The sequence below is a fragment of the Mya arenaria genome, chromosome 4 (assembly GCF_026914265.1).
Source record: "Mya arenaria isolate MELC-2E11 chromosome 4, ASM2691426v1".
NCBI classification, from domain to species: domain Eukaryota; kingdom Metazoa; phylum Mollusca; class Bivalvia; order Myida; family Myidae; genus Mya; species Mya arenaria.
Window position 1 is genome coordinate 37,605,611 of NC_069125.1, and position 23,854 is coordinate 37,629,464.

Sequence of the window (23,854 nt, forward strand, 5' to 3'; positions counted from 1 at the left end):
TTAAAGCCAATTATTAAGATATGGCATGTTAATGCTCAGTAAAGAATAAGGGGCTTTTGGCATAGAAAGTCAAATGAGTTTTGCACAAAACAAACTACATTTTGGTTTACACAGATTAAAAATGAAAGGAGTTGGAATGTTGTTAAATGTAATCGAATTGGTTCAGCTCGACCATATACCTAGTATGGTGATTTAGTCCTCGGCCAGTGTCCTTGATTTTTACTTGAGCAGGATTGGCTATATATTGTTCTATCTTAATATTTTGAACAATGCAGTAAAATAGGGGTTGGTGGATTTTCGGATTAATGTGGTGGCCAAAAAAATGATAGTCATCGAAATGCTAGATCAGACAGAGATTTCAATAATCACAATATTGGTGTTGCCCAATTCGGTGTAAGTAATGCAGTAATCCTTAATTCAGTAATACGAACAGGAGCGCAACTTTTATTCGGCGGTCATCGACCATAACATTATTTCTGCAAAGTGGTTTGCAATACTTTTGCGAAAAAAATATATCGCTCTTTGAAAAAGCTGAAGAATATATGGCTTATTAGTTAATGGCCAGTTATATGTGTTAAGCATGACTAGATTTACATGTTTGCATTCACAATATAAATCCCCTAGTTGTTGGCAGGTAGATGGACATGTAGACACCAATGGGTTTAAAACAGTTTTAAAAGATTAAGCGTGCACACAAAAAAAACTGGCATGCTGATACCAAAACGTCAGGTTTATTATGTGTATAGCGCGAGATTAACTTGACATTGGTTTTGGCATGTAAGTTAAATTAGAAAGGTAAGGGGGTTTTAGAGCAAAAAGTTGACAGTCATCTAAATCTAAATCAAACAGACATTTTAATAGTCACCAAATTGGTGTTGCCCGATTTTGTGTAAATAATGCAGTTATCCTTAATCCGGTAATACGATCAGGAGCGATACTTATGGCGGTCATTGACCTTACATTATTTCTGCAAATGGGTTTTCAATGCCATTGCGATCAAAACATATGCTCTTTGAAAATAGAAGTGCATTTGGCTTATTTGTTACTAGCTAGATATTTTTTGTAATACAAGTATTGATGCACAGGCAAACGCCGAAAGTATAATATTTATATTGACAATCTAAAGCCCTGAGATGTTGGCAGGTAGATGGACATGTAGACATCAATGGATTTAAAACGGTTTTAAAAGATTTGGCGTGCACACAGAAAAAACTGGCATGCTGATACACACACGTCAGGTTTATTTGGTGTACAAGTGCGAGATTAAAACAACTTTTTGTTTCGTCATGCTAGTAAAAGTAGAAAGGTAAGGGATGTTTACATGTTGATGCACACTAGTCCTGAAGACAATGGGATGGACAGAATGCTACACAGTAGAATGTCAAGTGTTTTATATGTTAGTGCATAGAGCGGAAAAGCAAAGGAGTTTGATATGTTGATGCATGGTGAAGATCCAGGTTTCACGCGTTGTTGTCACAGCAGAAAACCAAAGGTTTTTGTCATGGGAGGGGGCATAGTATAACGTCAAAGGGATTTAGCACGTTAATGCATTGATGCACAGCAAAAAGTCAAATGGTTTTGGCATGGTAATATAAGGGTTCAATACCATATAATATACAGTGGAATCCCGAATGACATTTTAATAGTAATATGGTATTAAAATAGAGCATGTATCGTCAATGGCGGCAGTCTGGCACTTACTTATATTCACTTTACATAACAGTAACATTACATTTAGCTAATGGAGCAGAGTTTAACAGTGTTTCGGGGGCATCTAGGTTTTAAGAATAAAGTTCAATTTTACTGGTAGAATGGCAAAAGTTAGTCTCTTGTTTCAAGAAAGTAATGCATTTTGACAATTAATTGTTATCTTGCAATTATAAAACAAGACATATCAAACCTCTCAGTTGACGAAGTAACCGCTGCTACGCATGTCTTCTGATACGCCTTCTTCCTGGATACTCACTTTGCACGTGATTCTGTATACATGTACATAAAATTTGCTTTTATAAACCACGTGGACTTGTATTTCGCGCGTAAAATATTTTCCTCGTACACTATTGATTAGGATGACCTGGTAATTTCGTGTAAACGATTTAAGAAATCGTTTTCGTTTATACTCGAAATTAGAAATAGCTTCAGATGTAAAGCTGGTCATTTTTGCACATTGTATAAATAAAATATTTGTCACGTTGATGTTTGACGATTTTCAGTACAAAGCTAAATAATCACTTTATTGTCAGGTTGGAATCGGTAAATATTACAGGTCTTGATTGAACATGTTAGGTAAGCTTGTTTGTTTTTCCATTAAAGATCATAAATCATATCAATTTACCTTTCAGTCCAGTAGATGAGAATTTTTAGTGTCTTACAGGTAATATGTTTAATAACATTGGTTTCTAGATTGAAATCAATTCCACAACGGAGACATTACTCTACAGCGTATGTGTCAAAACATGTCATTTGGGGTGAAAGGTGTAAAAATCCTCAAACTTTCAGGAAATAAACTTGGATGTACCTCCTTACAAAATTAGGCGGAGGAGAATCATGAAAGGCCCTATTTCCCCTTATTTTGAGGCCATGATAAGGGGTACCCTTGGCTTAAAATAGCGCGGACAATAATCTAAGATGTTGCGAGGTAATTAAAGAAGGTAAAGACAGGCCTATATGCACATACAAGTCAGTATCAACGATTTTTTTTATATACATGTATTTATAAACTATATACATAACACAAAAACTATTGTGTTTATAATTAAACACATATAATGTTTTACCATACCTGACCGATACTGCCACCTATGGATGTGCATGGGTAGCAATTATTTCTAGCCACATAAGGTCTTGCAGTAATTTAGTGTGTGTATGGTATAAACATTAAGGATATGTTTTATGAATAAAGTACATTACTATATTAGAAATCAATACCAGTGGCCAGTTTGAGAAGTCAGAAGAAAATGCTTCCTGTTGGGTTCAAAACAATGACTACTTGAGTGAAATGTGGATACCTACATGTATACCACAACACTACCTCGGACAAATGAGAGTGGTCTTGTGGTTATGGTAACTGCATTTCACTCAAAAGCTTGTGGGTTTGATCCCCACTTGAGACACAGTCTTATAGACCATAACCAGTGTCCAAGGTGAAGATCGAACCCACCAGCACTTTGGTGATATCAAACTGGATATCATAGTAGTTTCTCCCAAGGAAATTGACTTGAGCATAATTTATGAAACCATTGGCCTTTGTCACAATCAAGCTTAAACTACTACTTCACCTTCGTAAAGGGTTTGATAGGCGCGTCAGATGTTGGAGGGATAATCAACTAAAACTCCAACATGACATGATTTGCAGTTTTTTTATATGTAAACTTTGAAATCATTATGACACTGATTTTCAACAATAACAAAGAAGTATAAAATCTCACTCACTCCACAGAGCACACCGCTCTGCATATACTTTAACATAAGCCTTGGTATAAAACTCTGATACAAAATTATAAATCATAAATAAATAAATGATTCAACAAAATAAAAGAATATTGAAAATACATGCAATGGAATGCTTCAAGCAGTTTCATCTTCTTTTTCTCTCGAACTGCTGGATTAAAACAACAAATACTTAAAAGCTTGCAGGAAAAAACACTTTGAAAAATATACAAACCAATTAAAGACCTTGTTTTATCACATGCCATACCTTATTACCAGTTTAATATAACCATCACATACTTTTTTGTTTTACCCAAATACACATGTGTAATATAAATTAAATCAATTTTCATAGAACAGAAAATATATCACTCCGCGTGTTTGTAAACAATTTAAATGGAAAAAATAATTGCCAAATTGGTAATAATCTAGCAAACCATAGGTTTATTACTCATTTTGTTTTTGTGATAAAGATTTATTTGAAAAAGTAGTTAATTTTCCATCTAAATCATTCAAAGAAAATGTGATATGTCCTCATGATTTATGACAAACATTCATATAGACATTTTGGTATTTAAACAGGAAATGATGTCATGAACATATTATAAAATTATGATGTCATCTAATCAGATCACATTGCAATTTAATTTCATTAAAAGTAGAGTGTTTATGCTGTGATTTCTATTGGATTTTTAGTATTCATTCTACTTATATACAGAACTAAAATGATCAGATGTATATTTCATTTCAAAATCTTCCGGGCTCATTAGCAAACGTGACTGAAACAGGTGCGTCTTTTTTTGTTGTAATGCTTACTTGGACAAACATGTGAAAAAAAGCATGTGACACTTAGGTCACATTGGTTGAATACAAGTCTGTATTATATGAAGATTTGTGACAGATCCTACAGATTTTTGTTTTTAGGAGTTCTTAATTTTTCTGAATGGTAAACACTCAAAACTCCATTGCATATTTAAGATATTAATGTACAGTAAGAAAATATTTATATATATATTCTGACTGCAATTTTTTAAACAAAAGTTTGAGAATGTCAATGCCATGTATGACTTAAAAAGTAATAAAATCACAGATTAATATAAGTCTTCATACTGACAAAAGATTCCACCAAAACTGATTACATCAAAAAAGCCGACTCATTTTAATGCAGAGGTTCTAACAGCTAATAATTGTAAATCCTGAAATATTGCCAGAGATCTGTTAGAGTATGAGGGATCTAAAGGTATGCCAAAAGCAGAGTTCAGGGCCTTAGACCCCTTTTGAAATTGTTTCCAAATTCATTTTACCCCATTACACTTGTATTATATAACATTGCTCAATTTTCATCGATCAGAAAATACATCACTCCACATGATGTGATGAAAGATACTTCCTTTTGTGTTTTTAAAGCTGCACTCTCACAGATTGAACGTTTTGACATCTTTTTTTTTGTTTGTCTTGGAATGAGCCATTTTTGGCGAACATCCATGGAAACCAGTGATATAAGACTGCTGACAAAAAATAGAATGCAGATTTTTAAATTTAAGTTAAAAATATTATATTTTATGCATTTTTCTTAAACTGTTAGTAACGGTTTAAGCCATAAAACATTAATTTTCTATCGGATATATGCAAATCTGCGCTCTGATTTTTTGTCAGCAATCTTTTATTATTGATTTGCAGATATTTACGCAAAAATTTGTTCTTTCCTAGACAAAAAATAAAAAAATTGTAAAAACGGTAAATCTGTGAGAGTGCAGCTTTAATACATATGTATATGTAAGGGCAAAAATCAGTCTGTACAACTGAAAAGTCTCTCATTATCCTGATTTCAGGATTAATTCGAAAATTTAGAACCCCTGTGAATGGTAATGAATGAAAGGTTAATTGAGCAATAGAAATTTCAACAAAATATAGAAAACATACACAAAATTATGACTTACTTTCATGCACAAGAACAATATCACAATTTTTAACCATTTGCATTTCAAAATTAAGCTATGATGTTTTTTAGGGTTTCAAACAAATAAACTAAATTATCAATCTCTCTTTAAACACCAATGGGATTTCTTACTGACTGTGTAAAACAATGATACAAATGATTTGTATCAGCTCCATTTCAGATTTCAAAATAAGAATATTGGCACTTCAAAGTTTAACTATCCCAGCTATGTAGAATTTCAATGTTTTATATTACCAATTGTTATAACCTTTTTCTTTTATAGAGAACAGCTTGAAGGTCTGTGCTAATGTCCCCCATGCACTTTCTCATTCTATTGCTCTCAAATGTCAAAACTTATCTTTTAAATAACATTTTCAAATGATAGTTTCTTTTCATCAACAGGGGTTGTGAAATTCTTTTACATCATACATATACATGACAACAATGCAGTCCAGTTCAAAAATTGTTTTTAAAAAGTCACTCTAAACTTGTACTTGTAGGCTTGCTGATACTCCCAGGAATCCCTTTTCTTGTACTATCAAACATTTCACAATAAACGTGTACAATGCACAAACCCTGATGAGGTATTGCACAAAATGTAGTCCGAATGTACATGTTTCTGTACAAGCAGTGTTTTGCAAACATGCTGACACGCAGGAATCCCTTTCATCATACTATCGTACATGTCATGATAAACGTGTACTATTCACACATACTTGAATGAAGTAGTGCACAAGAAGTAGTCCAAATGTACCTGTACATGTACAAGTTATGTTTTGTGACCACTCTTTTAACAGACAAAACACTCATACCAATGCAAATACAGAATTTCAATGAACACTTCAATGTAGCACAGCCTTTGTGAAACTACACAAGTAGTTTGAAACAGGTGCAAACAATAAAACAGTACCATACATCTCTCAAAATGTAGAATCAAGATTTTATAACCTTTTTTTTCATTTGATTTTAAACAAAATTAGAAGAAATACCTTAAACCTAATCTCCCTTTGATCTGGTCGCGTTAATAGTGTATGAAGTTTAAAAAAATGGCCAAGTATTGGAAAAACTAACATTTTTGCCCCAAAAAGTTACAATTTTGACAATTTCATCAAATAGTTTAAAATTTTGCCAAAAAAATAAAATATACTACCAAATCATTTAATTTTATAATATTTCATTTAATGTCCGCCAAAACTGAATATTTTCTCTGAAGTCAATTAAATAATAATAAATAACAATAGAAAAATTCAGAAGTATCTTGGACCTTCAGTATGTGAAATGCACAATAGTATTTACATCTAACTAAGAACACCTTCAATAATGAACCCGATGACAGATGCCACAACAAAACTTCGGATTAACAACGAAAATTGAAAGACAAAAAGCGCCAAAATCAGTTAATTGGCATGATCATGTTAAAAGATAACATACACTGTAACAAGAGCCTGCAAAGTGAAAGCAAATGCTTGTCTCTTTTTTGGGGGTTGAAAAGGGGGCATAACTCTAAAATAACTACAGCAAGAGTTCAGACAATACCTCAACTTTTTTTCTTTAAAAAACAGACAAGCAAAAAATGGCATTGGTAACATTTATAATTTTATAACATTCATATACACACTCATTTTGGATAAAACAAACAAACTGTTAATTCTTTTCCCTAATCCACTGTGCATGATAAATTTAAAGTTAATTTGTAATTCACTGATTAAAGAAATTCAAAGACCTTATAAAACACCAAAACTTATACAACCATATATTATAATTTCTTATTTTGTAGGAAATGTTATGAAATGCACGTTCTGTGTAATATTCTATGATGATGTTAATTTCATCACCTGAAACATATAGCTGTATGAACAAAGTCACATTTTTTGTAAATAATAATTATTTTTAAAAACTTTTTGAAAGTTTCTTGGTGAAAATTTTCAACAAAGCAAAAAAAATTCAAATTTTTAACAACAAATATTTAAAATTTCGTCTATTTTTCATCGACTAAATTAATATACTGATATTATTAGTGCCATTTTCTTGCCAATTTTCATGTTTTGGGGTAAAAGCATTGTTAGTTTTCTTCATAATAATATAAGGAAGAAGGCAATTTTCCATTAATTCGAAAGAAGATGCTTTATGAATGTGGCCCTAGAGCTCTAGTTTGAATATTTGCGATGTTTAATCATTGTGACAACCATTTTGTTCACATTTCACAGTTATCGTTTGCGATGTTTGGCCCCAAAAGCACAGAAATACTTAAGTGAAATCTCAATCTCAACTCTTTTTGCCACATATCATCAAATGTTTTTGAACTTGATTTATATGTTAACACATTTTAAAACTACATTCTATGATTAATTATGCTGTAGAAAACCTTTCCTCTTGATTCCCATGGAAAATATTCTACAGCCAAAAATGTGCTTGAGTACAATTCATTGTCTTTTAAAGCTGCACTCTCACAGATTGAAGTTTTTGACAACTTTCTTTATTTTTTGTCTTGAAAGCCAATTTTTGCAAAAATCTATGGAAACCAGTTATATAAGACTGCTGACAAAAATTAGATCACAGATTTTTATATTTAAGTTCAAAAATTGATGTTTTATGCATTTTTCCTTAACCGTTAATAACGGTTTAAGCCATAAAACATTAATTTTCGAACGGAAATATGAAAATCTACAATCTGATTTTTTGTTAGCAATCTTATATCATTGGTTTGCAGATATTTATGCAAAAAAATGCTCTATTCAAGACAAGAAATTAAAAAGTTGTAAAAATGGTAAATCTGTGAGAGTGCAGCTTTAAGAAGTATTCAAGTATATGTTTTGCTCTTGAATTAGTTTTCTTTGAAATATTGTCAAAATCTTTTTATCAACAAATTCAATGGAAAAATATGTTTTAAAAAAGTGAAAACTTGTACCGATAAGATTATGAATCATACTATACCTTTAGTTGGCAAATTCAATTGAGATTGTGATTTTACTTGAGTATTTTTATGATACAGGGGCCTGGTCCTATAAAACGATAACAAGTCTCTTTAACACTAAACTAAACCACAGCAAATGATAAACCCAAGGATGAAACAAACCTTCGTGTCATATTAATTTCTGTGAGTCAGTTTTGCCGCAGAAAATATTTGTTTAATGGATGGCCTAATGAAATGCAGCAATTACTCTTAATACAAAACCTAATGTTATTTTGACCTCTGAGGAAATAAACAATATCTTATACCAACAACAGCAACAACAACAGTGATCTAAATACAAACAACGTAAAAGATTCATATGTTAACAACAACAGCATTAAAACAGTACACTTTACAAGAGTATCACACTAATTTGACTGAAGGTATATATGGATGAATATGCATAATAGTTTCCTATATCCAGCATGATAACCACTTTATCACCTAGCCATTATTGTATAACACAAAGGCGTTTAAAGTCTGATTCAAACTCATCGTCAATTTCTTGTGTATCAGGACTCTTTCCTTCGACCTCTGGCATGAAAGATTTGGGGTCAAGGTCACGGCGTTTATAAAACAGGATGTAGGCAGCGTTTGTATCCATCTGGCTCTCTTTAACTTCCTGTAAGACATATCAAATAAAATATACATGAAATGATAATATTGAAAGTAATATAATTGCAAAGTTTATGTAATATCATGCATCCAGTTTAAATTTGTGGACCACTCTGTATCTTTTATTCATCTTATTTTGAATGACTGTTACAGCAAAATTTCCTCCGATTAAATGAATCTGCAAAATGAAACTTTATTTTTTTAATGTATGTTCATAAACCTGCTTACATAAGACTTAACCAAATTGTAAAATGTCTTCCAATTCCACATCTGATAAGCCATCAGGCCCCAATTTCTCAAACAAACTTTAGTCCCTTATAACTGGAGCAAACTATTTTGGTTTTGGTACAATATGCATAATAATATTATTCTATAGTTTGACGACTTTTAAAGAAATAATCATTTAGGTTAATAAAATAAGATAACTTAGCTTGTTATGTTTGAGATTTTTTTTTGAAATTCAGGCAAAACTGTTTTATAGTTAGTAACTTGTGACACCTACCTTACAACTGCTGTCGTTGTAGCAGTACCACTTGCTGTTGGGGTTCTTAGCAAACGCCACGTAGTGACCACCTCCCAGTATACCTGTATGACACTGTTGAAGACAAGGATAGTCAATATAAATATTTGGACTCAAACATTAACAGTGTTTGACTACCATGTGATAAATTTGGACATAAATGCTAAGTCGAAAGGCAATATTTTGCTTCAAAAAAGGACTTTAAACAAAGATAACTTTACCATAACTTCACATTTTTAAAATGAAACATAGGGCAGTATATGCCTTCAGACTTTTACAAGAGTTTGATTGAGAGTTTAGTTTTCTAAAACACAACTCTTTTCACAAAACCGCTGCCTGATTGAGCACTACATTATTTTGTCAAAGTGTTTGAAACAAAACAAAAAACTTTTCGAATAACCTTTCTATCTCACCTTTTACACACTCAGCAAGCATACAATAAAATACTTACAGACATTGCAAAGAGATCATATTTGGAGTCTTTTTCATCATCCTGTTCTCTACCAGTGGCGTTATTATTGCAGAGGCAATCTAGAGACGTCGTCTCACACTCGGACAGTGGACAGGTTGATGCCATGGAGTCCTCTGTGCTCAAGCCATTTTCACTGGAAGGACCTATATTGTTTGTGGTGGAGCTGTTTTCATTAGTGGTGCTGTCGTTTTCTACATTTTCACCATCTTCTTTTCGACGTGCTGGGGAAACCGATTCTGAATATGGTAAATATTGAATTTCATTTAATTCTTCCAAAATCTACTTTTCAATATGAATCTTTCCACTAGTAATAAACTAACTGTAAAATTGAAACTACTTTCTAATGCTTGGCAACATTTTGTACTTTCAGCCATGTTGAATACAAACTCATGAAGCAATTACCCATTTTTATAACACGTACTACTGCGGGCTGGCTAATACATTCAGTTTGCATGGTAATTATTCATCAATATAGAGGGTTTGAAAATAAAATAAAAATGGTACTCGCAAATCTTTTCCAGTGCTGAAAATGCAAACTCGCAAAATCTGAAGTTCACTCGCAATAATTTTGTTCTGTCCCTTTATTTTTTGTATAGGAAAATGGAATTTTATTAAAAACAACAACAATAGTTTCTGTGTGATTACAATTCACCTTCTAAAGCCATTAGATTCGTAAACATAGAAAACATATTGAGGAAGTCTGATACTCAGTATGTTCATATATTTTGCATACATTCACATCGTTGTCTGTATTAAAGGTTAATTTTATGTGGAGTTTTTTCACCCATTTAGTTACAGTTTTGAAGTATGGTTAATTTGATGTCAGCTCATATGTCGGATTAGTTTGATCATCAGCATCAGCCGTCGTTGATTTTTAATATCCATGAGTAAAAAAAACTGATTTTTAGCCAAAAACTGCCGCCTAAAATCTGAACATGAAATACCAATCTACAATATGCACTAAGCATAACACGCTTGTGTATACATCATCATTTTATGTGTGTTTACAAGAAAACGAAAGTAGGCAAATTGAAAGTTTCAAATTTTCTAGATCTCGCGAAATTTTGCATGTACCTAGAAACTCAACTCGCATTTTCCAATTTTTACTCGCATTTTGGGAGTTTTGCCTCTTAGTGCTACTGAGTTAATTATTCATGAGAAAAATCACGTTTATCTAACCTGGGCTTTCTTTATCACAGTTGCCATTGGGAACGACCTTCTCCTCAGTATCTGTCACCTTGGTATTCTCAGGGCCATCACCATGGTGACCAGGCATCGTCTCATTGCCAAGACGACCACAGTTGCATAAGGAATGTTTCCGAGGAACAAGGTAACATGATGGGTCAAAGTCCGTTAACGGGAAGTTCACTATTTTGTGAGATTTCACCCATCTCCCATTCAAGAATTGAAACCTCTTTAGATTTACAATCTGAAATGGAAAAAAAATACAGCTGCAATACTGGTTGACATGTAATGCACTCTCTGGCTGATTATAGTGATGTTTTTAGTTTATACAAATTCCATATATTTTAGCTCCAATGTGAAGACAACAGAATTTAATGAAGCAGATATAAAACACGTCTGTTTCCTGGCTAATAACCAGGACTGAAGTTCACCTGTTGAGGCAAAGAGAATGTTTTCCTGGTGGGGCTTGAATAAACTTCCTTGTGAGCGAGACACCTTCACTATTAGACCTTTGTCAACAACTTGTAAAATGTTGGGAACCAGTGTTGCAGGTAACCTGCAGTTATCAAGTTTCTTCAAAGCGAGACAGTGTTTCTTTCACTTTGAGCAATAGAAGAGCAAACCAATTCTAACTCTGACTTAAAGGCCCTAACTATACACCCTACCCCCCACCCCTGTCTACATACAAGAATGGGCGGTAGCCTCCAGATGTCAAGTTTCTTGGAAGCAATGCAGTGTTTCTTGCACTTCTAGCAATGGTAGAGCAAATAAGTTTTTCCCCTTACTTTACTGCCCCAACTATTCACCCTACTGCCCAACCCCCACCCACCCTTTCAACGTACCAGTATAGGTGGTAACCTCCAGATGTCAAGTTTCTTGGAAGCTAGACAGTGTTTCTTGCACTTGGAGCAGTAATAAAGCTCATCCTCTCCCAAATCTTCCTCCTTGGTGAACGCTCGCAGGCACGTATCCAGGTCAATTGGCTGGCTCTGACGTGCGCGGCTCTCGGACACGCTTTTGTGCTCTTCAAAGAACTAGAAATAGAGATTCTTATAGAAGCATGTAGGTTTTTGTCAAAATGCAATTAGAGCTGATCATATTTAAAAAAGGGGTGAAAATGATTTTAAAGCCTCACTTCCACTAAAAATCATGCGATCCGATTAAATTTTGACTTGTTTATCCAATAACAGTTAAAACCTGTTGACACGATGTCTCTTGGCTTGATTTTCTCATTCGCTTAAACTTGATGTAGAGGACCTATTTTAGTTTACTCTATGTAAGCATCCCCGCTTGGCTCGATATTTGCGAGGCACTATGTATTTTGGCCAATCCCTGGGATATCGAGCCAACCGGTTTCAAATGTACAATCTTTACAATTGAACAGCTACTTTGTATGAAAGCAATAAAAGAAATTCAAAATTTTCTTTGAATATTTTTTTTTACAAAACATTGCCCAACCTAACCTACCCGTTCACATGTGGTCTGGTATCGCAAGTGCAGGGCTGTAGGCTCCCAGTCTATTGCAATGAAGGAACTACCAAAATTGAAAGTCTCCGTGTTACACTCCAAACTGCAGCCTCGACAAAACCTGCCAAGTAAAATGGAAAACAGGTTATATATAGACTTGTTTAATCAAAAGTGTGATAATTGTTCATAGTGTAGAAATTAATGCTATTACAGAATATGATAAGGGCTCCGAAGGATAGCAAAATGGACAGAGAGCAAATTAAAACTATCGTCAATGCTTTAAAAGTTATGACAAAAAAACGTGGACTGACAAACGGATTGACAGGGTGATTACTATTGGGCACCTGCAAATTAATTTCCTGGGCTATATTAATTATGTTAATGAAAACTTTAAATGGTGTTATAACAGTTATATTTTAATTGGAGTGAGCCCAAACAAATCACATACACCTAAGAATAGAACCATGTACCTAGTCAAACTGTAAGTATAGACTTTGTGAAGCATACCCGTGCACAAGTCGAGTCTATCTCACAAATTACATATATTTACGAATAGACCATGTACCTAACTGTCAACAAAGCACACACAAGTCAAACAATAAGTTTAGACTTAGTTAAATTGTGAAGCTTACCTGTACCAAGGACACCAGGCACAAGTGAAGCCATCCTTCTGCACCACCTTCAAGGTGAACGGGTACTCATAACCCAGGCTATCATCACTGAAACACAATCAGGAAATATCTCCATGCAATGAATTACTACAGTAAGCAAGTCTTGGATGAAAAATAATAACATACCACTGATGATTATAATCAACTGTAAAATGTGCTCACCACTCATTGTATGTCAAAATACAGCAAACAAGATCTCGACAGAGCAAACCGAACGGTTGTCTGTTGTATATCAGTCGATGGCATTACTCAACAATTACTGAAGCCAGAGTAATGGGCCTTGCTAAGCATGTGTGGGTTGTCTCTGGCAACATGTGTACCAAGTTTAACTTAAATAGTTTAAACAGTTGTAGAGTCATGGTAAAGATTAAAGTGTTTGCAAAATAACAACAACACCAATGAAACCAAGGCTATGACAACTCTACTTCTTTTCTATGAACCCCCCCCCCCCCCCCCCCCCCAGACAAGATAATAAAATGTTTAAAATCAAAACAATTAAAACATTTTTTCCTCCTAAATGTTTTGATTAAGTCTGACGTACCAGTCAAGCGCATGGTTAGACAGTTTTGCCTCCGACGGGGGCAGTGGGCTGACGATACGAGCCACCTGTCGCCAGATGAAAGCGTACAGGTCCTGATTGGTTGATTTCTCATCACATGGCAGAATAATGGGCGTTCCAAACAGGCTAGGTCGGGTCTTCTGAGAGGATTGGAAGTACAGGTCCATCAGCGTCTGGAAAATATTAGTTGAAGTATGAGTAATGATATTTTATTATTATGTATAAATTTCAGGGTTCATTCAGCCAGACAAGCAAAAAAATCAAGGAGTTTTCAAGGACCTGTATTCAGTATTCAAAGACTACCTTAAATAAGTAACTATGAAAAAAAAAAACTATCAATAATAGCAATCTATGACATGCATTATATTAATTACCAGCAAAACATCCACTAAGATCAACCTTTTTTTGTAAAGATGAACCATTTTACTACTTGCACCTCATTTGGAGCAGAACAGGACAATATATGGACTATTTTCAAAAAATACAAGCACATTTCAAGCAGTTTTCAAGGCAAAATAAAAGTTAAAGTAGTTTTAAGGTGTTGCTTGCAAATTTAGGGACTTTTCATCCAGCAGCCTAAAATTCAAGTACTTTTCAAGTCCTTGCGAAACCTGGTATTCTTGTTTCTAAACATGCACCTTTTAGTTTGAGTTATTGATTATGGATTTTTTCAATATCAATTCATAAATTTTTCATTTACTTTCATAATTCACAATAACAGACATATTCATATTTATATATGAGTACAAATTCATTATAAGCAATTGAAAGCATATTCTTCACCATTTTTCTGTGTACTGCTATTACAAATCCATTGAATACATCTCCAACAGACTTGTGCGGGGTGGATTGGGAATCGAGCCCAACACTGCTGTTGGTGTTGAGGCTGGCACTGCTGTTGTTGCGGGAGTGGGTAGGGGTGCTGGCTGGTGATCCGTTTAATGAACCCATTCCGGGTGTTGTCTTTAAGTGAGATATGTGACCGTTGGCGCTTGGCCTCTCTGTGATAAAGTAAGATGTTCAATAAATTGACTTATAGTTTTGACATTGGCATTGCAAGTATTTCGTATCATGACAAATATGCCAGTTAATTGATCAAAATGTTTGGAAGACTAACAATAATTATTTCCTCTTTTTCTCATAACACAAATAACAATCGTAACACACAAATAACAAATCTGCAAATTCTATTTAGAGTTGTTTTTATAATTTTAAAGCAGTATTTTGACACCCTAAAAAGTATTTTATAATTTTAAAGTACTTCATGCATAGCATATTAATGGCTATAAAATAATATCACAAGAAAATGGGAAGACTTACTAGAAGTGACCCCACGCTGTATCTCACTGAGGCCTATACTTGACTTCCCCTCCCCTGAGGGGGTGGATCTGCTCTCACCCCCCGGGGACCTTGTTTCAACTTGAGGGTTGGCCTCTTCCTCGGCGGTGAGGGGCTCCACATCCTCCATGGGGGGAAGCTCGTACGCGTACAGTGTACCCCCGACACCCTGGTTACGGATCTTGTGGTTGTCATGGGGTAGAGTCTGTAACAATATTCACTTACTTGAAAAAAACACATTTAAAGTAGTATCTTTGCAGTGATTAAAAAGAAAAAAATTCTGCACTTGCATAATTATAAGGTTAGAGGGGCCGATTATTTAGACCTTTGTTCAAGTTAACAACGTTATTTGTGTCATCCTTGTTTACTTTCAATTCATTATTGCTTTGGAAATTAAATTGGTATGCATATTCATATTTAAATATGTGAGGACATCATCAAATATTTCATGTGAAAAAGTAAACAGCAAAGTTAATAATCACTTTTTTAACTTTAAAAATTGGTCAATATTTGTTTCTTTTCCATCGGAAATAACAAGATAAAGTCTTTCAAAACCATATTAAAACAAAGCTTTCCAGGATTTTTAATAAATGAGTGTATTTTCAATTTTCTGATTTTTAAACAAATTTGTTCTCCATTTGTCCCTACAATTTCAGTCAAGGATTCATATTCTCCTTTGATCCTGATTTTATCATTTTTTGAAAAGCCATCTCCTGATAAAACCGGTTTAGCCATATGGTGAGGTCAGCACAGAAGCATGCCAATCAAGCATCTCCCCACTTGTCGTCTGCTCCACATGACCTTGAGGGTAAACAAGTGAGCTCAATATGGCCAGAATGCTTGAGATGACTGACACTGTGACATCATTACACTCTCTGCATCTCTGAATAGGGAAGATTATCTTATCACTGAAGTGTGGACAGAGTGGGAACAGAGAAAGCACCCACTTGATGAGCTGATTAACTCTGGGTAAGGCCTTTGTTGTTCAAGTTCTTTGATTTGGTTTTCATGATGATTTTGTTGCATGAAAACAAGAATTAAACACTCCTTAAGTTTTTCACAAAAGGTTGTTAGAATTAAATAGAATATTAATTCAAGCATTTCAAACACATAATTACATCTAAAGTTGGAAAGAAATACATAAATCATTTAACTAAGTCAGTTCAGCTTATATTTATTAATTTCTGTATTTAAAACACCCGTTGATTATTATGTTTGGCCTTGAATTATAAAACAAAACCTGTAGTTCATGGAGGTGGTATACACAAATGCTACCAAGTTATTGAAGCACTGTCTTCATTAACAAGTCATGAAATTAATCAGGAAAGGATACTGCATATTACTTTGAATTATGATTTTTGATTAATACAATTCTTTCAAGTAATACATAAACACTAATTAGAAAGTTTCTGATGAATGAGTGATCACTTTTGTTTTGACTGATATAGAAAGGAATATTTAAATTACTCATTTAGAACATCTGGATCTGACATTAAAAAATCACAAGAGCAAGACTAATTTTGTGAAGACAACACTTCACACAGAAATGCATAACCTCAACTTCACAAACATCAGTCTTGACTTCCTGGATGAGAACACAGGTGACTTTAACAGCAACTACAGTTACTATGACATGAGTAATGATTGTTATGACATTGACTGTATATGGAGCCGTGAAAGGAGGAATCGTCTGTCCATACTCCGACCTCTAACATTCATCCTATCAATGATAGGACTTATTGGGATCATTGGCAACAGTCTTGTTATAACCGTGTTTTCTAGATCAGTTCAAAAGAGAACCTCAACATACTTGGTTCTCTTGCTGGCTATACTGGACTTGATAGCCTGTTCTATTGTAATTCCAGGGACCCTGTTAAAGGAATGGCTATTCAAGTTCAAGAGTGATCTAATTTGTAAACTGTGGGAGCTGCTTAGAAATTGTGCTATATTATCCTCTGCAATGATCCTAGCTGCTATTGCCTTTGACCGTTTTCTAATAGTGTACCACAAAAACACACAAGATGGAAGCAAGCATGTTACCATGGCAATGATTCTGGTTACTGTGCTAGTTGGTATCGCCCTTGGGGTACCTCCCATGCTGGGCGTCGGGGTATACATGGAGTCCTTTCAAGGCCTAATAAACATGGAGGTGTGCCAGCCCAATGACCAGATAATATCCGCCAAGAGCCTGCAGATCTACTGGCAAGTTATTACTGGCCTCTTCAGTGTCCTCATAGTCACCATTATTATTTTGTATTCTCTGATCTTTATTATGGTCTACAAGCATTCCACAAGGATTAGATTCAAGAATCAGGTCGGGCCCACATCTAACCTGTCTCCTACAGATACTATGAAAATGAAAATTTCAGCTATAATGCCATTTATGGGATATTCAAAGAGTGAGCGCCGTCCTTCAAATAAGCCAAAATCGGCTTTGGGCAAAACAAAGCAAAGTCAGACTGGTTTACAAAAACCTCATGAAAAGCTTAAGAGATTGTTTAAAAAGAGCTCTCCCACAAGGAAAAATGAAGTTATTACTATCAAAGTCATTGGCAATTCCAATTCAGCAACTTCAAGCAACAGTGCTATTGAAGAAATAAATAGTGACCTGCTAAATCCTGAACCAGGGCCAAGTTGGATGTCACCACAACAGGCTGACATGTCTCCAGCTAACCAGAAACTTTCAAATCTAACACCGACCAATCAAAACTCAAATGTTTTGAATTTAGCCAATCAGAGGCAAGCTATGATAAGAAACAGGTCAGCTCACATCAAAACAACCAAGGTTCTGTGTATCATCACAACTGTGTATATCATAGCATTTCTGCCAATGTTTCTAATAACACATGGAGCATTGGAGCGGAATCCAATACTTTTCTACCTGTACTTTATAAATAATGCTGCTAACCCCATAATTTATTCTTTTATGAACAGGAAATTCCGACAGGACATCAGGGAAGTGTTTTTCTGTCACAGGGGCAGGGAAGTGCCCAGGCATTAAAAGCAGAAACAATATGATATCTGCATTTCTTTAAACTTGACCATTGTTGTAGATATATGTGTGCATAATGCAGAGTGGGGATTTCAACATTTAAAAATGTATAAACAATGTTATATAACTAGAGATTGCTTTTTTGGAAAAGCGCTTGTCTCCCCTATTGTGTGGTCGTAGCTGAGAAAAAATAAATGATGGACATGAAATTTGTAACTTTGGACTGGAGACAAACCAACAGTGAAGTTTGGTTTATTCGATTATATTAAATAGTGAAGAGAAGAAAGTGTTGTTGATTAATCATGGAAAATGTAAACGAAGTTTGCATTGTATGAAGTTCCTGGGCGCAAGCGTTATTCAATTATTGATCGGAAACCATTTTTCAGCTCACAGTCATCGTGACCATGACCTTTTACCTACTGATCACAACATCAATAGGGATCATCTACATAACCAACTTGCATACCAAGTATTAAGTTCTTAGGTGCAAGTGTTCTTTAGTTACTGAGCGGTAACCATTTCTTCAACTCAAGGTCATGGCAACCTTGACCTTTGACCTACTGATCTCAAAATCAATAGGGGTCATCTACTAGTCATGACCGACTAGCGTACCAAGAATGAAGTTCCTGGGTACAAGCGTTCTTAAGTTATTGAGCAGAAACCATTTTTAAGCTTAAGGTCACCGCCAACGTATCATTTTTTACCTGAAGGTAACCTTGACCTTTGACCTTTTGATCTGAAAATCAATAGGGGTCATCTTCTAGTCATGAACAACTAGCTTACCAAGTATGAAGTTCCTGAAACCAAAGGATCTTTAGTTATTGAGCTGAAACTTTTTCTTCACTTCAAGGTCATGGCAACCTTGACCTTTGACCTAGTGATCTCAAAATCAATATGGGTCATCTTCTAGTCATGACCAACTAGCATACCAAGTATGAAATTCCTGGTTGCAAGCGTTCTCTAGTTATTGAGCGGAAACAGTTTCTTCACCTCAAGGTCACGGTGACCTTGACCATTGACCTACTGATCTCAAAATCAATAGGAGTCATCTACTAGTCATGAACAACTATGAAGTTCCTGGGTACAAGCTTTCTTTAGTTATTGAGCAGAAACCATTTTTAAGCTTAAGGTCACTGCCAACATAACATTTTTTACCTGAAGGTAACCTTGACCTTTGACCTTTTGATCTCAAAATCAATAGGAGTCATCTAATAGTCATGAACAACTAGCATACCAAGTATGAAGTTCCTGGACCCAAAGGATCTTTAGTTATTGAGTGGAAACCGTTTCTTCACCTCAAGGTCACGTTGACCCTGATCTTTGACCTAGTGACCCCAAATTCAATAGGGGTCATCTACTAGTCATGACCAACTAGCATACCAAGTATGAAGTTCCTGGGTCTAAGAGTTCTATAGTTATTGGGCGGAAACGAAGTGTGACGTACTGACTGACTGACTGACAGACTGATGGACTGACTGACGGACAGGGCAAAAACAATATGTCTCCCCATGAATGGGGGAGACATAAAGATATTACACGCAAATGATTTTTACATGGAAGGTCACCACGACCTTGACTATTGACCTTGTTACCCCCAAAACAATTGGGATCATCTAGACATCATGACCAACCTCACTTCAAAGTTTGGTGAACCTAGATCAAAGCATTCTCCTGATATTGCACGGAAATATTTTTTTACATTAGAGGTCACAGCGACGTTGACCTTTGACCTTGTGACCCCCCAAAATATAGGAGTTTTCTAAACCTCATGATCAACCTCCCTACCAAGTTTGGTGAACCTAGGTCAAACCATTCTCAAGATATTGAGCGGAAATGTTTTTTACATTGGGGGTCGCCGCGACCTTGACCTTTGACCTAGTGACCCCAAAAACAATAGGGATCTTCTACACCTCATGACCAACCTCCCTACCAAGTTTGGTGAACCTAGGTCAAACCGTTCTCAAGATTTTGAGCAGAAATGTTTTTTATATTGGGGGTCGCCGCGACCTTGACCTTTGACCTAGTGACCCCAAAAACAATAGGGATCCTCTACACCTCACGACCAACCTCCCTACCAAGTTTGGTGATCCTAGGTCATGCGGTTTTCCAGTTATCGATCGGAAACGAAGTGTGACGTACGGACGGACTGACGGACTACCGGACTGACGGACAGGGCAAAAACAATATGTCTCCCCCAGAGAGGGGGAGACATAATTATGTAATAAAGTGTTGTGGCTGCAGCCTTGAGTATATTAGCTTAAAACCAGCATTTTACTTTGTCATTGAGTCACAGTTACCAAGCAACAGATACATGAAATGAATATATGTTTTCTTTGAATAACGGCATAATGCCATTCAACAGAACCAAGATACAAAACATAAGCAAGATGCAAAATATTTTCTTTTTATAAAGTAACATTTGAAGGTCGAGCAGAATAAAGAATCAAAGAAGAATTCTTCATGAACTGTTCAAACCAAAGTTTAATTATACAAACTAGCAATATTCTTAATTATCTTTTCAAGACCAGTGTAAATGATTTCATTGCTTAATGATATAAGAGATGGGGGGGGGGGGGGGGTATAACACATGAATGTCCTTGACATCATTGACATTGTATCTTAGACTTGTGTTTGCAAGTGTTGGTTCACAAAAGTATACCTTATTAGTTGGTGAAATGTTAATGAATAACTGCCAGAAAAAAAGCTCAATAAAAGATGCCAACGCCCGCCTGTTTTTTCAGTAAAACAAGGTGTATAATTTCACACTAATTGAAACTTAACATCACTGGTATCTTAAGATTTTAGCTAGGTTTTAACAAGAGTGACACTCACAAAATACGCCCATCAATAATTTCTTGGATTCTAAGACAACTTACTGTCACATTGGCCCTTTGAGAAGCAAGCTTTTCAAGAAGCAAATGATTTCCCAAAGACGATCAACGTGTTCAGGATTTGAAAAACAACATTCATGTAAAAATCGTCTCCAAGAGATGATTCATCCTTAATCGTACCCAAGAGACAATCAGTGTGTACTTGGCAAAGCATTTATACCGGCAAACATTCTTGGTAAAGATTTTATAGCTACAAACATTTTCAGCAAGTATGGTGAAGGTCAGATGAGAATTGTTCAAGTTAGAGAGTAGACAAAGCTTAAATGGCAAGGGCAGTAATCCTGAAGTGCTTCGGGGCATTTGGCTGATTATCATACTTGACCGATTTATTTTACCAACAAATATTTTCAGCAAGTTTGGTGAAGATCAGATGATAACTGTTCAAATTAGACAGTGGACAAAGCAAAAATGGCAAATTTTGACCAATTCAAGGGCCATAATCCTGAAGAGCCTGGCTGGTTATAGAACTTTGCCAAGAATATATACCAACAAACATTTATAGTAGCAAGTTTGGTGAAATTCGGATAAAAACTGTTCAAGTTTGAGAGTAGACAAAGCTAAAATGGCCAATTTTGATAAATTCAGGGGGCCATAACTCTGGAGTGCCTAAAGCGATTAGGCTGGTTATCGAACTTGACCTAGATATTTCACCAACAAACACTTTAATGAAGTTTGGTGGAAATTGGATGAGAAATGTTCAAGTTAGAGAGCGGACAAAGCTAAAATGGACAATTTTGACAAATTCAGGGGGCCATAACTCTGGAGTGCCTAAAGCGATTTGGCTGGTTATTGAACTTGACCGAGATATTTCACCACCAAACACCTTCATGACGTTTGGTGGAAATTGGATGAGAAATGATCAAGTTAGAGAGCGGACAAAGCTAAAATGGCCAATTTTGAAAAATTCAGGGGGCCATAACTCTGGAGTGCCTATAGCGATTTGACTGGTTATCGAACTTTACTTAGATATTTCACCAACAAACACTTTCATGAAGTTTGGTGGAACTTGGATGAGAAATGTTCAAGTTAGAGAGCGGACAAAACTAAAATGGACAATTTTGACAAATTCAGGGGGCCATAACTCTGGAGTGCCTAAAGCGATTTGGCTGGTTATTGAACTTGACTGAGATATTTCACCAACAAACACTTTTATGACGTTTGGTGGAAATTGGATGAGAAATGATCAAGTTAGAGAGCGGACAAAGCTAAAATGGCCAATTTTGACAAATTCAGGGGGCCATAACTCTGGAGTGCCTAAAGTGATTTGGCTGGTTATCGAACTTGACCTAGATATTTCACCAACAAACATTTTCATTAAGTTTGGTGGAAATTGGATGAGAAATGATCAAGTTAGAGAGCGGACAACATTGTGGAGCCGCCCGCCCGCCGCCCGCCCAATTTTGACAAATTCAGGGGGCCATAACTCTGGAGTGCCTAGAGTGATTTGGCTGGTTATCGAACTTGACCTAGATATTTCACCAACAAACACTTTCATGAAGTTTGGTGGAAATTGGATGAGAAATGTTCAAGTGAGAGAGCGGACAACATTGTGGAGCCGCCCGCCCGCCCGCCCGCCATGGGTGTTCCCATAATACGGCCATCGTAAGATGGGCGTATAAAAATGGACAGGGTGCTGCAGAAAGACAGGGAGCTAAGTGTGAAAAGGGCACACTGTATTGGGCAGTGAAGAACATTAGGAATTTGACCACAAATGTTAGATATTGTGTTTAATTAAAGTAATATTAGGTTTTAATTGACAAACTTAATATGTAATATTTGTATGTATTTCTTATGTTATAAGTTTAATCAAAACTGAAGCTGGTCTTAATGAGGGCAGAAGGGGGATTCCAAAAAAGAACAGAGAGCACCACCCTTCAACACTTAAATATCAAAATCCTGCGTAACATGTTTAGAAAGTGTCATGTCATTATGGTTGATGAGATATGGCCATGAATAGTGTTTTCAAGGCTATGGCAATCCCTGGTCTGATTTTCTTAAAAAAGCAACAGACAAGCAAAAAAAAATATTAATAAAGGAATTACATTTCGTGAGGAGAAAACTGCAGAACTGCACTGCTGTATTGTCTTGATCACAGTATATCAAATCAAGCTTATTTGTTTAATTTACATAAGACTGGAAAACGCAAGCAGGAGTTGCTGTAACAAGATTCAGATTGCAGGGAGAGAACTCAGCTCTCTCTCAAGGCCTTTTATTTCTCATCATGTTCAGTATCAGTCTGTACTTACGAACATGTACATGATAATAATGAGTCCTGTTACCTTGACAACAGGGCCAACAATCTCCACCAGTAGAATCTGTCCCGTAGGTATACTGGCCAGAGAACTGAGCTCTCTCTTCAAGGCCTTATATTTCTCATCCATGTTCAGTCGCAGTCCATATTTCACTGGCACTGAACCATCCAGTCTCAACACTGAAAGTAGAGAAAATATGTCAGTTTATATATGAATGCAAGTTGCATAAACTTGATGCAAAACAATTTGGTTGCAAACATTTAAGGAATATACATTTATCATTGCAGTTTAAGTATTATGGCACTGATTTTGCTAAACCTAACAATTCTTCCAAGAATGACACAGGGACTACTTATTATGATATTAGGAGCAGTTTCAGGATTCAAAGTATATTAAAAAGTGAAATCAGGGTCTACCAACCAATACCAACCCTATTTTTTTAACTTACCGAGATTTATGTGGTAGACAACCCTAAATTTTGAATCGTAAAAATACGCAAATACTGCGAAAGATGCATTTATAGCAAGCCATGTGATACATCAGTTAGTAAAATTCAATGTGTGCTACACAT

General features: G+C 35.5%; 1 protein-coding gene across 1 annotated transcript in view; it reads right to left on the reverse strand.

Annotated features, from left to right (window-relative positions):
* Positions 1-8,058: 8,058 nt before the first annotated feature.
* The window catches only part of LOC128232437 (ubiquitin carboxyl-terminal hydrolase 32-like), a 55,116-nt gene continuing 39,320 nt past the window's right edge, over positions 8,059-23,854 (reverse strand). Inside the window, exons 23-33 of the mRNA XM_052945981.1 lie at positions 23,311-23,462; positions 15,131-15,353; positions 14,594-14,811; positions 13,793-13,983; positions 13,213-13,299; positions 12,581-12,701; positions 11,956-12,147; positions 11,108-11,357; positions 9,908-10,164; positions 9,439-9,531; positions 8,059-8,943 (exon numbers count right to left, since the gene is read on the reverse strand). Of these exons, the coding sequence (XP_052801941.1) occupies positions 8,773-8,943; positions 9,439-9,531; positions 9,908-10,164; positions 11,108-11,357; positions 11,956-12,147; positions 12,581-12,701; positions 13,213-13,299; positions 13,793-13,983; positions 14,594-14,811; positions 15,131-15,353; positions 23,311-23,462 (1,955 nt within the window). The 3' untranslated portion in view covers positions 8,059-8,772. The remainder of the gene's footprint in view (positions 8,944-9,438; positions 9,532-9,907; positions 10,165-11,107; positions 11,358-11,955; positions 12,148-12,580; positions 12,702-13,212; positions 13,300-13,792; positions 13,984-14,593; positions 14,812-15,130; positions 15,354-23,310; positions 23,463-23,854) is intronic.